The sequence below is a fragment of the Microcebus murinus genome, chromosome X, assembly GCF_040939455.1.
Source record: "Microcebus murinus isolate Inina chromosome X, M.murinus_Inina_mat1.0, whole genome shotgun sequence".
NCBI classification, from domain to species: Eukaryota; Metazoa; Chordata; class Mammalia; order Primates; family Cheirogaleidae; genus Microcebus; species Microcebus murinus.
In genome coordinates, this window is record NC_134136.1 from 120995591 (window position 1) to 121012049 (window position 16459).

The window sequence follows — 16459 nt, forward strand, 5'->3', positions numbered from 1 at the left end:
GTAATATAACAGACTTTTCCAATAGAGCTGTCCACAGCTGGGGTGGGCCAGTCTTAGGAGGTTTTTAGCATCTTATTAGTGGAAGAATTCAGTAAGTAGCTAGATTACCATTTAATTGGAAAGTGGAGAGGGGTGTGCAGAGAGTGGGGCACTATAGAGGAATTCAAGCAATAATAAATGTGATGCTGGATTAGATTATCTTAGAATTATATTCTATCCCTGGAATTCTTTATCATGTGCAATTAGTTTAAATGGAATCTGCCCCATTAAAGCTTTGATGGTTGCCAGTATTCTCTTAGATGTTGAATTTCTCAGTCTTTTTTTTCCCAAAATTTTTACAGGGGTACAAATTTTAGGTTACATATATTGCATTTGCACTGGCTGAGTCGGAGCTACAAGTGTGCCCATCCCAGACTGTGCACACTGCACCCATTAGGCATGTGTTTACCCATCCCCTCCTCCCCCCTCCCACCTCCCACCTGCCCGATCCCTGATGAATGTTACTTCCATATGTGCACATAAGTGTTGATTAATTAGTACCAATTTGATGGTGAGTACATGTGGTGCTTGTTTTTTCATTCTTGGGATACTTAGTAGAATGGGTCCCAGCTCTATCCAGGATAATACAAGAGGTGCTAGATCACCATTGTTTTCTGTGGCTGAGTAGAACTCCCTGGTATACATATACCACACTTTATTAATCCACTCATGTATTGATGGGCACTTGGGTTGAATTTCTCAGTCTTAAGGAGACCTGTCAGGTTTTTTATCCTTTTTGTCTTTATTCATATCCAATATCATTCTCTATGTTTAAGTATCAAAAACCTAACAAGTAACTGAGCAATCTGCCTTCCAGATGCAACTTCCAAAAGAGTTGAGACTTGGCTTTAACCATGAGAGTTCCAACTAGCATTTATGGGCCAGGTTCTTCTTGCTCTGCCTCCCTATGAATCATCAGTGCATGCTACATAGTAATAATAAATGTGTTAAATCTATGAATGAAAGGCAGAGTATTATAAACTTAATTTCAGATTGTCTATAACCATACTGTCTGATATAACTTTCCACAATGATGGAAATGTTTTATATCTATGCTGTCTAGTATGGTTGAAATGTGACTAGTGTGACTGAGGAACTAAATTTTTAATTGTATGTAATTCTAATTAATTTGAATTGAAATAGCAACTCATAGCTAGTTGGCTATTATAATGTTAGACAGCTCAGCTCTATAAGAATAATTTTAAGAAGTTCCCATAGCCTTTTTAAAATCTGTAAGTGCTCTGGCAATAATACTGACTTTGTTTTCTTTCATTTGTTCAGAAGCATTTTCTGAGCAACTGCTTGTTGATAGCAGTGCAAAATGAATGACACAGCTTCTGTCTTTGATCTATGGCCAGGGTCTTGACAGTTATTATACTGATAGGTACAATGTGAAAAGAAGCATATGGGGTAATATGGGGGACACAAAGAAGAGACCACATGACTGTTTAAGGGAATAAAAGAAGGCTTCTCAGAAAAACTGATACTCGAATACTTGAGCTGAAACCTTAAAACGGCAGTTTGAATATTTTTTTCCCTCTGTTTTTGCTATTTTCTGTAAGAACAGGTTTCCTGGGTTACTCATAATGCATCTGTCATAGTCAATTTTTTTTTTTTTTTTTTTTTTTTTTTTTTGAGACAGAGTCTCGCTTTGTTGCCCAGGCTAGAGTGAGTGCCGTGGCGTCAGCCTAGCTCACAGCAACCTCAAACTCCTGGGCTCAAGGGATCCTTCTGCCTCAGCCTCCCGAGTAGCTGGGACTACAGGCATGCGCCACCATGCCCGGCTAATTTTTTTTTATATATATATCAGTTGGCCAATTAATTTCTTTCTATTTATAGTAGAGACGGGGTCTCGCTCTTGCTCAGGCTGGTTTTGAACTCCTGACCTTGAGCAATCCGCCCGCCTCGGCCTCCCAGAGAGCTAGGATTACAGGCGTGAGCCACCGCGCCCGGCCTGTCATAGTCAATTGAGAACCAACTTTCTCCCTGTCTTTCCTTTGCTTCCTACAAGCTCTCAATTTTGGTCAAGAGACATGGGTCTCTCCCTTTCCCCCCAACCCTGCCACCTTGACACATCTTTTCTTCCTGCAGTGTTCGGTAAAAAGCTGCATCACTGCCTTCCACGTCACCTGTGCCTTTGAGCACAGCCTAGAGATGAAGACTATTCTAGATGAGGGAGATCAAGTGAAGTTCAAGTCATACTGCCTCAAGCATAGCCAAAACAGGCAGAAACTTGGGGAGGCTGAGTACCCCCACCACAGGGCTACAGAGCAGAGCCAGGCCAAAAGCGAGAAAACCAGCCTGCGGGCACAGAAGCTTCAGGAGCTGGAGGAGGAGTTCTATTCCTTGGTACGAGTGGAAGATGTGGCCACAGAGCTGGGGCTCCCCACGCTAGTTGTGGACTTTATCTATAACTACTGGAAACTGAAGCGGAAAAGTAACTTCAATAAGCCATTATTTCCTCCAAAGGAGGATGAAGAAAATGGGCTGGTGCAGCCAAAAGAGGAAAGCATTCACACTCGCATGAGAATGTTTATGCACCTGCGGCAGGACCTGGAGAGGGTAAGGTGACCAGCTGTGACTAGTATGTACGTCTCGGTCTGCAAAGAAATGGAGGTCCCATTTCCAGTTTAAAAATGGTCAGCTCATTGTAGTGCGGGCTTTCTGTGTCCTTGCTTATCTTCTGATTTCACTGTGGCCCCAGATATCAGGCTGTTTAAATTTTGACAGGCACAATTCAGGGGATTGGAGAGACCTCACTGATGTTCTCTGTGAACTTTAAATTTGAAGTATATTCTCATTTGGTTTACTTTTTATTCACTGTTGAGCCTAAATTGGCTGATCTATATTTTACTGATACATTTATGAGACCGGAGGCTGAGGAAAGAGTGAATTTTGTTCAAGCAAGCACTAGATCAGGGTTTCTCAAACTCTGCACTATTGACATGTTAGACGGGATGGTTTGTTATAGGGGGCTGTCCTTTGTTGTGGGGACATCGTAAGATGTTTAGCAGTATCCCTGGCCTCTACCCGCTAGATGCCAGTAGCACCCCCATAACACATACCCAGTGTGACAAACAAAAATGTTTCCAAATTACCAAATGCCCCCTGAGGGTCAAAATTGCCCCTGGTTGAGAGCCACTCCACCACATAATTCAGTTTAACTCATGACGTATTTATCAATTATCCATTAAATTAGGTGCTGCAAGAATTTAAAGATAGGCCCTGTGTTTACCCTAGAGAATTTTATAATTGAATATAATTATAGAAATGGCTTGATTTGTTTCTCTGCTACCAAAATTTGAAAGGGAACTAATAGATTTGGCTCAGTTTTTAAAATTTAGGACATACATATATAACACCTATTGTTATTACTATAGAAAAAAATACTATAATTATCATAATCATCCCTATTTACAGATGAACAAATTAGGGTACAGAAAAGTTAAGTAACTTGGCCAGGTAGGTAGTATGAGAGAGTGAGGATTTCACCCTGTGGCTGTAGAAACTTGGTTGAGCTCAAAGTATGAGCAAAAAAGCCACTTCCAGTCTTCCCAGCAAACCTTTATTCTGCTGGTCCAGCACTCCTTAGAAGATTGTACTGGGTACAGTATTGTCATCATTTGTACTCAGGGATGTAAAGGGAAGGCTGAATTGTTAAACCATCATTCAGTCTTTTCAACCTGGCTGTGTAAATAAATACCAAGCCTGTGACACTACAGGGAGAGAAAGTTTCAGGAGGCAGCTTTGGAACATTTTGCTTGTGTTGCTGATTAATATGGGAACCATAATCCCACAATTAATCATGCTGCATGGATTCTTGTGGAGTGGCTTTCATTCTGCAGCTCTTGGGTTCTGTCTTCTCTTTTCATCCTCCCCCACCCCACCTAACTTTCGGTGTCTTCATTTTAGCTAAACAATTTCAATTGTCAGGTTTACTTAACATGATGTCTTTATTTGCTGGGGATTGGGCTTTCAGGTCCGAAATCTGTGCTACATGATAAGCAGGCGAGAGAAGCTGAAACTGTCACATAGCAAAATGCAGGAACAGATCTTCAATATGCAAGTCGAGCTTGCTAACCAAGAAATTGCTGCAGGTAACCTGTATATTAAAAATGTCCTAACAAGTATATAGACACTGGTTGCATCCTATTTTAACAATTTAAATTTTATGTCAATTGTTCCACTTAAAAATCTTTAAAAATTCTTGTCAAATATCTCGTTCACTCCAGTCCAATCCTGATATAACATGGCCCACTTCGATGTCAACTAATGAGGCAAGAAATCCCAGAGTGGGGTGGGGGAAGTTGCAGGTCTAGGGCAGATAACCTAGGTCCAAGATAGATTACTTGTTCCCCAATGATTGAGACCATTACTTGGAGCCATGAAATTATTCTGTAATTATTGAATTCATTTAGAAATCAGTAGAATAGGATCTAACCCCAGTTTCCAGAAAACATTTAATTCCAGGATTATTCATCTTAATAGTCTAAAACAGCTTTAGCCAGAAGTTAGAAGATCTGAGTTCTTATCTTTTCATTTATTCACTAATATTTGTTGAACATCTACTGTGGACTAAGAACAGAGCTAGAAGACGAAGCATTCAGTAAGACAGAATCCCCACCACAGGGTACACTGCCCATTTGGTGAGTGAGACAGGTGAGCATAATTATAGTACCCTAAGCATGGTAAGCTTGGCTGGAATGATGACAATTATATTCAGTGATACCTATAACCTACCTCCCCGTGCCTCATTTAACACAAAAGTCAGTGGCAGAGCCTGAAGAACTAGGGGTCACAGGGCAGGGGGTGTGCAGAATCATCTCCTGCCAAGGGCCAGTCATAGAGCAAGAGAGATACTCAAGAAATGAGTTGTTACATCATGAGTCACAGCAGAGTGGTATAGCAGGAGGCAGCAGGGCTGCTCAGCCACGAGGGCAACAGTGACAGGCAAAACAGAACCAAATGACAGCAGGGAAAGCCCCCACATGCCAAGGAAATTGGCTCCTACCCACACACCTTCTGATTGCTAGGAGTGAGCTTCATTACAGCTTGCAGCATCAGCAGGTGGCAACCCCTGGCAGAGATGAGTTGGGGATCCTTGGGGGACAAATGCTGCCCATTGAGGCACATAAGAACTGTACTCTTCTATATCTCATTTTTGTGAGGCTACAGAAGATGATAATGGGCAAGTCCATATGCAAGGAGGAATTGTTTGGTAGTGCCTTTTTAATTTCAGAGCACTCAGAATAATAGAGGAAGCTCTGTACTAACTGTGATTATAGGGTAACATAACCGGGTAACTGATTGCTAATACTACCCAGGCTAAACCCATAGCTGGCCATTGGTAGGAATTGCTGTGATTCTTTTATGCTGGCCTCACCACTACAAAACTTCCCACCTCCATAATGGAAATTTGTAGTCAGGAAATTATTCTAGGTTAAGGATATAACATTTGCAGGAACCACCCACTACCACTTCTAATGCCAAGTTCAAACAGCATACATACTCTTCACCCTCCAAAACCTGTGTCTACATTTCTGAGGGTTTGTATTTGACTTGCTTTAGGAAGGCTAGAAAAGGTTGGAGGAGGGGGTCTGAAATGTGTCTGTTTAAGGCCTAACCTAAGTGCTTTACAGTACCTACGTGTGCACGCATGCGCGCGCGCACACACACACACACCCCCCACACACACAAATAGGGAGACCCTGTTCTAAACCATTACTAGTGACTACTTTTCAAAAATGGAAGAGGCAAAGATGAGAATGCAGGAGACAACACACTAGTCTTTGTGATCATTTTGCAGACAAAGAGTAGAGTTGGGGAGCCATATTGCAAATAGTGGCATTACTGAGTTTTTCATCTTTCGCACTCTTGGCCCCAACCTCTGGTTCACCTCATTCCAACTGTTACACCATGATGTACATACATACCAAAGTCAGATGCTTATTAGACATTTGGAAGAGTGGGTGTGTGAACCACTCTGCCATAAGAACATATGCCATTATTTAAATCAGTTGTTAAAATGAGTCTTTCTTTTTGATCTCAGGACTTCCTTTGACAAGTGCACTAGAAAACTCATTGTTTTACCCACCACCAAGAATTACCTTAAAGTTAAAAATGCCCAGATCAACCCAGGAAGACCGCAGAAAGAACTCCACAGAGACTGATCACCGACCCCACTCTCCTGACAGCGACTCCCCTGTTCATAGTATAAAGAGCATGCAGGTGCCTCAGGAGCCTCTAGAAATGAGAGTGAAATCGTATCAGAGATATCCACTAGAGAGCAAGAATAACCGTTTGCTGGCCAGTCTCAGCCATTCCAGGAGTGAAGCAAAGGATTCCAGTCCTTCTTGGAGAACCCCATCTTCAGAGTTCTATCATGGGCAGTCACTGGGAAAGCCTCTGGTCCTTCAGGCTGCCCTCCATGGACAGTCTTCCATTGGGAATGGGAAAAGTCAGCCTAACTCAAAGTTTGTGAAATCCAATGGTCTAGAGGGCAGCTGGTCTGAGAATGTCACCCAAAAAGATAGCTCAAGTGAGATGTTCTGTGATCAGGAGTCCATGCTAAGCTCACACTTGGCCAGTCAGGGCAGCTTTAGAAAATCCACCATGGAACATTTTGGCAGATCCTTTAAAGAGGCCACCAACAGGTGGGTGAGGACCACAGAGGACCTCCAATGCTGTGTGAAACCAACCAAGAATACAAACTCCAAAGAGCAGTTGTGGGGTAGGCAGCTTCTCAGGCGGTCTGCAGGGAAAGCTCCATATCAGGAAAATGATGGGTATTGCCCAGATTTGGAGCTGAGTGATTCAGAAGTAGAAAGTGATGGGAATAAAGAAAAGGTCAGGGTAAGGAGAGATAGCTCAGACAGGGAAAATCCTCCCCATGACTCTAGACGGGATTGCCACAATAAAAGCAAGCCACACCCCCTTTCCCACAGTTCAATGCAAAGGTGATCAGAAACTCCCAAGGATAACCCAACCTTTGCCTTTGCCCCATATATTGGGGAAAACCCATACACCAAAAGGATTCTAGCATATGTTAGGAGGAATTGCAATGAAAAGGATGAAATTTTTCCACACTAAATCCGCTTGCAGTTTTTTAAAAGGTTTCAAGTCTAGTTTTTACAAACATGCTACAGGAATTGCAGATTGTCCAGAGGTTTGTCAGCGGCTATTTGGAGCAGCTGGGCCCAGAATATTTACTCAGTAAATATTTTGAGTCAGCTTTCCAGTTATAGTAACACATTGATAAGTGTATGTATTAAGAGTCCTTGCGTTGTTAACAGATTTGCAAGAGACCATGATTATCAGACACTAAAACTACTTACCTTTTGAAGCTACAGCATGTGACTCCCAGAGTCCTGTCTGTAGGAAATTTCTAACTCCACTGGTATCTATAAACCTTCTTCAGGGGAGAGACCAGGAGAGCGACATCTCAGATACTGTCAAACTCACTACCCTCTTCCTTTGCACAAGGTCGAGTTCCTTTCACAGTATCTTACCTTACTGAGTCATTACTGCTAATGCTCATAATTGTCCAGTGCCTGTTCCTAGACTTGCCTGTTAGGGACACACTCATAACTTTTTTTACCCAGCTAACAAGCATAAAAGGCTAACTTGTGGATAGTGTTTACAAAAGTACAAAAGTACTACTTCTAAGGAAAATGCTCTGATTGTCTCTGTCTAGGCATTTGTGAAGGATCCCAGAGCCTTTCCCAAAGTGAGACCATTTCTGGGGTATTTGTACCAGGTCAGGGTTTTGTGTTGTTGTTTTCAAATAAGTTTGGCTGACAGTTTTTGTATACCTGCTTTAATGTTTATAAAATTTTTATTGAGGTATAATTAAAATATAATGAAATGCACAGAGGTTAAATATTCTTACCTGCTTTAATTTTGAAACAGATTTTTATTGTCAAACAGAATTTGAAAGCATGTGTTTAACACATGGATATAATTTAGCTTTGTATCAACTTTGAATCTGAGGCAATTTCCCAAACAAAAAGGCTGGAGCCATTTTTCAGAAGTTGCTTATACCTTGTTCCCAAACTATCAGCCTTGATGAATTTCTGAGAGGAAGAGAATAATTACATTGAGGAGGGATAAAAAAAGTATATGTCTGCTTCCCATTTAAAGAAGGGAGAAATGTTGCAGTTTTAAAAATGTGAAACAGATTATAATTCTCAGCTCTCATTTCTTCTTAGCCTTAAATTAACATTCTCTTCTAGTTTGGGGAAAGAATAGTGGTAATTTTCAGACTCATTTTCAATTTTTAAAGTTTCCTGCTGGTGAAACAGCCCAGCTGTAGTAGATGCCAGTCAGTCAAGGCAGGGGCCCTCTCTATATCAATATGGAAAACCCAGCAGTTTTCCTCTCCCCCACTTTTGTTCTTGTGCCCTTGTTAATGGGTTCTTTTACTTTTTGCTTTCTCCTTTTCTGAAAACTTTTGTATTTTGCCTTTCCTTCGGATACATCTTCAAAATGCTTCTTTTGTGCCTATGTACATGTGTGAACATGCCATAGCACGTGGGGTAGATGTCCTATATTTTGTTTGAATGGCAAAAACTATGGATTATCCAAAATGAGGAAGAGAAATTCCCCTATTTATGTATTAGGTGCTTTTTCTTTGAATTCTTCTGGAGTAGGTATTAATTTGACACCTTCATGGTAAAGAAATTATATGGAGCCGTGTTGTAAATTCCTTATGTCAGAGGCCAATGCAATAGCCTGTGTCCTTTCATGCCTTTCAATTCTGAGTGAGTGGGAGGAAAAGCAAACATCAAAACAGTGCTTCAGCCACATTTCATATGTAATGCCATTGGGAAAGTATTGACTAAAATATCATTCCAGTCAGGGAAACAAAGTTGTAATATTTTTACAGGATTTTCCTAGGTAAATGAAGGAGCCTTCAGTTGTATAAATTTCAATTGCCCCAAAATGTATTTGCTACATTTTGTTGTTGTTTGAAGTATTACCTCTTAACCCTCTTTGTTAATTTTTTTCATTTTGTCTTATATAGTCCAGTTTTCCAAGATAAATTCAGTCTTTTTTCAAATGTCACCTTTTTACCAATACTTTTTAATTAAATTATGAAAACTGTTAACTACTGTCAGTGTGGTAATTTTTTATTTTGGTACATTGGTTTTAGAAAATCTTAGATATGTTCCTTTTATATTTAAAAAATCATATTCACAGTTTATAGCAGCACAATTCACAATTGCAAAGATGTGGAAACAACCCAAGTGCCCATCAATACATGAGTTGATTCATAAAATGTGGTATACATATACCACAGAGTTCTACTCAGCCACAAAAAATAATGGTGATCTAAGACCTCTTGTATTTTCCTGGATAGAGCTGGATCCCATTCTACTAAGTGAAGTATCCCAAGAATGGAAAAACAAGCACGACATGTGCTCACCAGCAAATCGATATTAACTCATCAACACTTAAGTGCACATATAGTAGTAACATTCATCGGGTGTCGGGCAGATGGGAATGGGGAGGAAGGGATGGGTATATACACACCTAATGGATGCAGTGCGCACTGTCTGGGGGATGGACACGCTTGAAGTTCTGACTCGGGTGGGGCAAGGGCAATATATGTAACCTAAACATTTGTACCCCTATAATATGCTGAAATAAAAAATAAAAATTAAAAATCATATTCACAAAACAAATAAATGATGTGGGAAGAGGAAGGAGGAGGAGGAATTGAATGTTTAGAAGCACAGATTCACAATTCATGTCAATACTCAGGGCCAAAGAGAACTCTGGATACTTGGACTCTACCCAGAAATCATGATTTCATCAGGCTAGCAAGATAAAGACCTTAGGATCATCATAAAAAATCTCCAGGTAAATAGGTCCTATCTAAAGAGATAAGGTTTAGAAGGCTTAGATCAGACATCACTTAAAATATATGTTCTTTACAATATTCACTGTATTTGGAGTCATGTGAGTATATTAATGTCATAGTTATGTGGTGTCATGGGACTTTGGGGCATTATTAACATTTTCATGATGAGAAATGTGCTTGCCAAAGGTCATTGGGTAAATCTGTAGTGAAGATAGGTAAGAGGTGGTTGTTTTTCTCAGTCTCTCCCCCCTCTCCCTTGTTAATGGACAACTGTTTTGATCTGGTAAATCGTTAGATAAAATGCTGGAGAACTGAAGCTATAAATATACCCTGTTATAGCCAACAAAAGCCATCAGTTTTTACTAATGTGTACGTTTCCAGTGGGAGATGAACCTTTGTCTTTGTGTTAAAGCAACTTTTAAATTTAGAGAATAAACCAAAAGATGCACAGTCCTCGGTTTTTTCCTCTACAGGACTTTAAAATCTTCAGTATGCTTGCTGACCCTTAAGAATTAAGAAAAAGTACATGATAGGAGGAAAAACTTATTTACCACTGTATAACTTTCATATGATATTTTCCAAAACATGTATCTTATTTATAACAAATTTTATTAGATTTTCACAACCTTAATTCAATTATTTTCAAGTTTTATAGAAAGCAGCAATTTTGTATTGATTTTTTAAAAAGTAACTTTTAGGCTGGGCACAGTAGTTCATACCTGTAATCGTAGCACTTCGAAAGACTGAGGCAGGAGGATTGCTTGAGGCCAGGGGCTCAAGGCCAGCCTGGTCAACATAATGAGACGCTGTCTCTGCAAAAAAAAAAATAATAATAATAAAGATAAAAGTAACTTGTAGTTAATAAAGATCCACCCTGAAGCTGTCACTCCTATGCCAGAAGCTTTGTAACATTCAATCTGGCACTGTTAAAGAAGGCTTCTGTGAATTCAGTTGATTTTATTTCATAGGTTGGAACAAATTGTGTGAACTAAAGACATGAGGATAGTTGTCCTTGAAATGAGTCAGAGTTAGGAAGGCTCAAGCCCCAGACTGGTGTCCTCCACTCAGGTCCAGTCACTGATGAGTTCTTTGACCTGATGCTCCCTAAAGACATTAATCATCTTCATAAAGTCAGAGCATCTATCATTTCTCATTTTGTTAAGGTGGATTTGAGTGTGAACATTCCAGTCTCAAGGCCTGAATACCCCCACACTTTAAGTTTCCTTCCCCTCCCCTCAATATTCCTGCTTACCTTCTCATTTTCATTTATTATAACTGAATAGCAAGTTATAAACAAGATGGAAAGATGGAATTGAGCTATTCAAGCTACCCTCATTACAGCAAATTATCTGAATTTGGAGACCCTTTGCACAACTGTCTTTCACTCTACATTGCTTTCTAAAGTATTGCCATGATGTAATGAAGCTGCTTTTGTAAACCACATGTGGAAACATGTCTCATTATTTTACAGTCATTTCTCACATGATGAGAAAACTTTATTCTGAGAATTGCTGAAATTTTGAAAATTATAATCTCATTGAATTAATTACTTCAGCCTTATAACAGAAAGATACTTCAGGTTGGACCATTACCTTTTAGAAAAAAAACATTAACTACTTATTCCTGCTTAAGATAAACCTGGCATATGTGCCAGGGTTCTGGTAAACAGAGTTTTCCTTTTTTCACCCTAGCTTTTCCTCTTCTACTTTCTAAAATAGTATCTCTGGTTAATTCTTCCCCCTCCTCACATCTTTGCAAACAGAGGTAGCCATAGGAGTAAAACCAACAACAGTGTTCACAAGGCTGTTGGCTATCCACAGTACTGTGGCCACTCAGTGTTTTCAGTCATACTTGCCCACAGGGATAACAATGAACAAGATCACACCAGGATGCCTGCATCTTTGGAGCAGAATTTATGCCGGTATCTTGCCCCTCAGTCCTCAAAGATGGACTGAGAACTACATGGGCAAAGACCAGGCTAAAGGTCAGTTTCAAGACAGCTGCTTAGGTCCCCTAAGGAAGCCAACCAAGACCAAAACCCTTGGTAGGATAAGCCAGAAAACTTGTTTGGGGCTAATCAAATCTTCAAATATTAATAAATGCAACAATATTCATCAAGCCCTAACTCTGTGTAATGCCTTTTTCTAAGCCTTTTCCATGAGACTACCCTATATTTAGTTCTCACAACAACCATATGAAGATGATACTATTAGCTCCATTTGACATATGTTAAAATTGAGGCCAAATCATTAAGACAGTTGTTCAAGGCCCTACAGCTAGTATACAGCAGGGTCAGGACTAGAACCTGTGATGTTGCCTTTACAGCTCATATTTTTGGTCACTTTGCTTGATTCCTATGTCCAAAGTCCCCTCTCTAAGTATTCTTACTCCATTTCTTCCTGAAGAAAGCAGCCTGAGTTGGGATTTAATCATATGGATTCTGTTCCACTTGATCCCTGCCATGTTGGAAAAATTGGACCAAAATTAGTCATCTAACACAAAGACAAACACTTAAAAGGCTCACATCCAAAGTGTAAAATAATTCACACAAATCTGGACAAGACAGGCCTCACAATAAATCTGGGACCTGATGGACTTTCCTTCTCCATAGCTAGTCTAACTTGTAAATGAGTATAGCAGGCTAAATAATGGCTCCCCAAAGATTGTCCACATCCTAATCCCTGGAACTGAATATTACCTTGCATAATAAAAGGGGCTTAGCATATATAATTAAAGTTAAGGGCCTTGAGATGGGGAGGTTATTCTGGATTATCTAGGTGGGCTCAACCAATATGGTCACAAAGGTACTTATAAGAGGGAGTCAGTAGTAGGAGATATGACAATGGAAGAAAGAGATTGGAGTAATGCAAAGAAGAATCATGAACTAAAGAATGCAGGCAGCCTCTAGAAACTGAAAAAGGCAAGGAAACTCCACCGAAGTTTCCAGAAGGAACTAAGCCCTGCCTACACTGTGATTTTAGATTTTTGACCTCCAGAACTATAAGAGAACAAATTTGTGTTGTTTTAAGCCACTAAATTTGTGGTAATTTGTTATACCAGAAATAGAAAACTAATACACTGGGCATAGAGCAAGTGCACCTTACCCTTTCAGGAAATGTTCCTTGTTCCCAGTGTGCCCTTCTGTGCTGCGATACTCTTAAGTTAGTCATATAGTTTCACTCTTAATTGAACACTTTCATGAAATGGAAAACAAGTGGATTTTTTTCAGTCAATAAAATCCTCCCCTGTAGAAATTAGTTTTCTCTTTCATGCCCCCGCACTTTTTCCAAGGTAGCCTTTGGTACTTCTTAGGTAGCCTTGGATAATCCTCCAAGGGCCTCCTTGATCCATTGTGGCTAAATCTGGCACTGCCTGAGGAGTTGCCATAGGTTTGTGTGTCCCTGTTGTCTGAAAAAATGCCCAGGGAAAGTAGAAATAATTCCTGAATATTACTCCAGAGGGGAGGTGATAGAAGGCACGAGTGGTTCATTATTATGAGGAATGATGCTCTAGTTATCAGAGCCTCCTAAAAGGAAGTGAGGTGGCCTGAAGAGTTGAGTTCTTAAAGATCCCACATATCTAAAAAGAACTTGGGGATTAAAGAATGCAACTCTGTGCCACCTACAAAAAGCCCACTTTATATGTAAACACACAGATAGGTTAAAAGTAAGAGGATGGAAAAAGGTATACCATGCTAACTCTAACCAAAAGAAAGCTGGGGTAGCTATATTAGTATCATACAAGGGTAAATTCATCAAGAGGACATAACAATCTTAAGTGTTTATGCACCTAATAACATAGCTTCAAAATATATTAAGCAAACACTGAGTAGAACTGCAAGGAGAGCTAGACAAATCCACAATTATAGGTTATGTCTATAGTTAATAGAACAAATACACAGAAAATAAGTAAAGATATAGATTTGAACACCTAGATTTAATTTACATTTACCACTCTACCCAACAACTGCAGAATACACATCCTTTTCAAATGCACATGAAACATTTATCAAGATAGACCATATTCTGGGCCATTTATTAAACAAGTCTTAATAAATTTAAAAGGATTCTAGTCAAAGTATGTTCTTTAACCACAGTGGAATGAAAGTAGAAATCAATAACAGAAACATCTCTGAAAAATCCAATTATTTGAAACTAAGTAACACATGAGTCAAAAAAGAACTCAAAAAGGAAATTAGAAAGTATTTTGAACTGAATGAAAAAAACATTGGCATGGCGATGTTTTGGGGGGATGGCACTAAAGCAGTACCTTGGCAGTAAATGCCTATATTAGAAAAGAAGGGTCTCAAATCAATGACCTCACCTTCCACCTTAAGAAATTCAAAATAAAAGAGGAAATGAAATCCAAAGTAAGTAAAAAAGAAAAGGAAATAATAAAGGTCAGGGCTGAAATCAGTGACATAGAAAAGAGAAAATCATTGAAATCAAAAGCTGGTTCTTTGAGAAAATCAAATAAAATTAATAAACCTCTAGTGAGACTGATCAAGAAAAAAAAGAAAAAAGCCAAATTACCAGTATTGGAAATAAGAGAGATGACATTGTTACAGATTCTACAGATATTAAAGAGATAATAAGGGAATATGTTGAACAACGTTATCCCAGTAAATTCAAAACAAAGATAAAATAGGTGGGGAGTGGTGGCTCACACCTGTAATCCTAGCTCTTTGGCAGGCCAAGGTGGGCTGCCTGGCTTGAGGCCAGGAGTTCAAGACCAGCCTAGACAATATAGCAAGACTATCTTTACAAAAAAAATTTAAAAATTAGCCAGGTATGGTGGCAGGCACCTGTAGTCCCAGCTATTCGGGAGGCTGAGGCAGAAGGATCACTTGAGCCCAGGAATTTGAGGTTGCAGTGAGCTATTATCGGGCCACTGCACTCCAGCCAGGGTGATGGAGTGAGACCCTGTCTCTACAGAAAAACAAACAAACAAAAAAGAAATGAACAAATTCCTTTAAAGACACTACCAAAGCTCATCCAAGAAAAAATAGGTAACCTGACTAGCTGTTTGTTATTAAATAAACTGAATTTCTAGTTAAAAGCTTCTCTTATGAGGAAAACTCCAGGCCCAGATGACTTCACTAGTAAATTCTAACAAACTTTTAAGGAGCAAATAATATTAATTCTACACAAACTCTTCCAAAAAATATTGAATAGGAGAATACTCTCAACTCATTTTATGAAGCCAGCATTACTCTGATACCAGACAAATACATAAGAAAACTATAGACCAATATCCTTCGTAAGAATAGATGCAAAAGTTATTAACGAAACCTTAGCAAACTGAATCCAACAATATATCAAAAGATACAGGTGTCTTTTTGATAAAATGACTTCTTTTCCTTTAGGTAGATACGCAGTAGTGGGATTGCTGGGTCAAATGGTAAGTCTACATTTATTTCTTTGAGGAATCTCCATACGCGAATGTTTATAGCAGCACAGTTCACAATCGCAAAGATGTGGGATCAACGTAAATGCCCATAAATTCATGAGTGGATTAAGAAAATGTGGTGTGTACGTATACACACACTCACACACACCTATACATACCATGGAGTACTACTCAGCCATAAAAAGGAATGAAATAATGTCTTTTGTAGCCACTTGGATGGAACTGGAGACCATTATCCTAAGTGAAGTATCTCAGGAATGGAAAAACAAACACCACATCTACTCTCTAATAATTGGGAGCTAATCGATGGGCATGCACAGGAACAAAGCTGTGTAAAGGTCATTGGAAATCAAGACGGGGAGGGAGAAGGAGAGGAGGGGTAAAAACCTATCGGGTATAATGAACACTATTTGAGTGATGGGCACATTAAAAGCCCCAACTTAAGCATTATAAAAAGTATCCATGTAACAAAACATTTGTATCCCTTTAATATTTGCAAATTTTAAAAAAGATAATAATACATAATGACCAAGTGAGATTTATCCCAGAAATTCAAGGTTGAATTAACATTTAAAAATCAACCAATGTCATTCACCATACCTCAATAGATACATAAAAAGCATTTGACAAAAATCCAATATCCACTACTGATAATAGCACTCAGCAAACTAAAAATAGAAGGGAATTTCCAAAAACCTAATAAAGGACATCTACAAAAAACCTACAGTTAATATTATTTTTTTTTTTTTTTTTTTTGAGACAGAGTCTCACTTTTGTTGTCCAGGCTAGAGTGAGTGCCGTGGCGTCAGCCTAGCTCACAGCAACCTCAAACTCCTGGGCTCAAGCGATCCTTCTGCCTCAGCCTCCCGAGTAGCTGGGACTACAGGCATGCGCCACCATGCCCGGCTAATTTTTTATATATATATCAGTTGGCCAATTAATTTCTTTCTGTTTATAGTAGAGACGGGGTCTCGCTCTTGCTCAGGCTGGTTTTGAACTCCTGACCTTGAGCAATCCGCCCGCCTCGGCCTCCCAAGAGCTAGGATTACAGGCGTGAGCCACAGCGCCCGGCCAACAGTTAATATTATTAATATAGGCCGGGCGCGGTGGCTCACGCCTGTAATCCTAGCACTCTGGGAGGCTGAGGTG

The 16459-nt window shown here is 39.5% G+C and overlaps 1 protein-coding gene across 1 annotated transcript in view; it reads left to right on the forward strand.

Moving 5' to 3' along the window:
• The window catches only part of JADE3 (jade family PHD finger 3), an 81606-nt gene extending 72441 nt beyond the window's left edge, over positions 1–9165 (forward strand). Inside the window, exons 8-10 of the mRNA XM_012749719.3 lie at positions 2131–2601; positions 4019–4136; positions 6089–9165. Of these exons, the coding sequence (XP_012605173.1) occupies positions 2131–2601; positions 4019–4136; positions 6089–6999 (1500 nt within the window). The 3' untranslated portion in view covers positions 7000–9165. The remainder of the gene's footprint in view (positions 1–2130; positions 2602–4018; positions 4137–6088) is intronic.
• The last annotated feature ends 7294 nt before the right edge of the window (positions 9166–16459 follow it).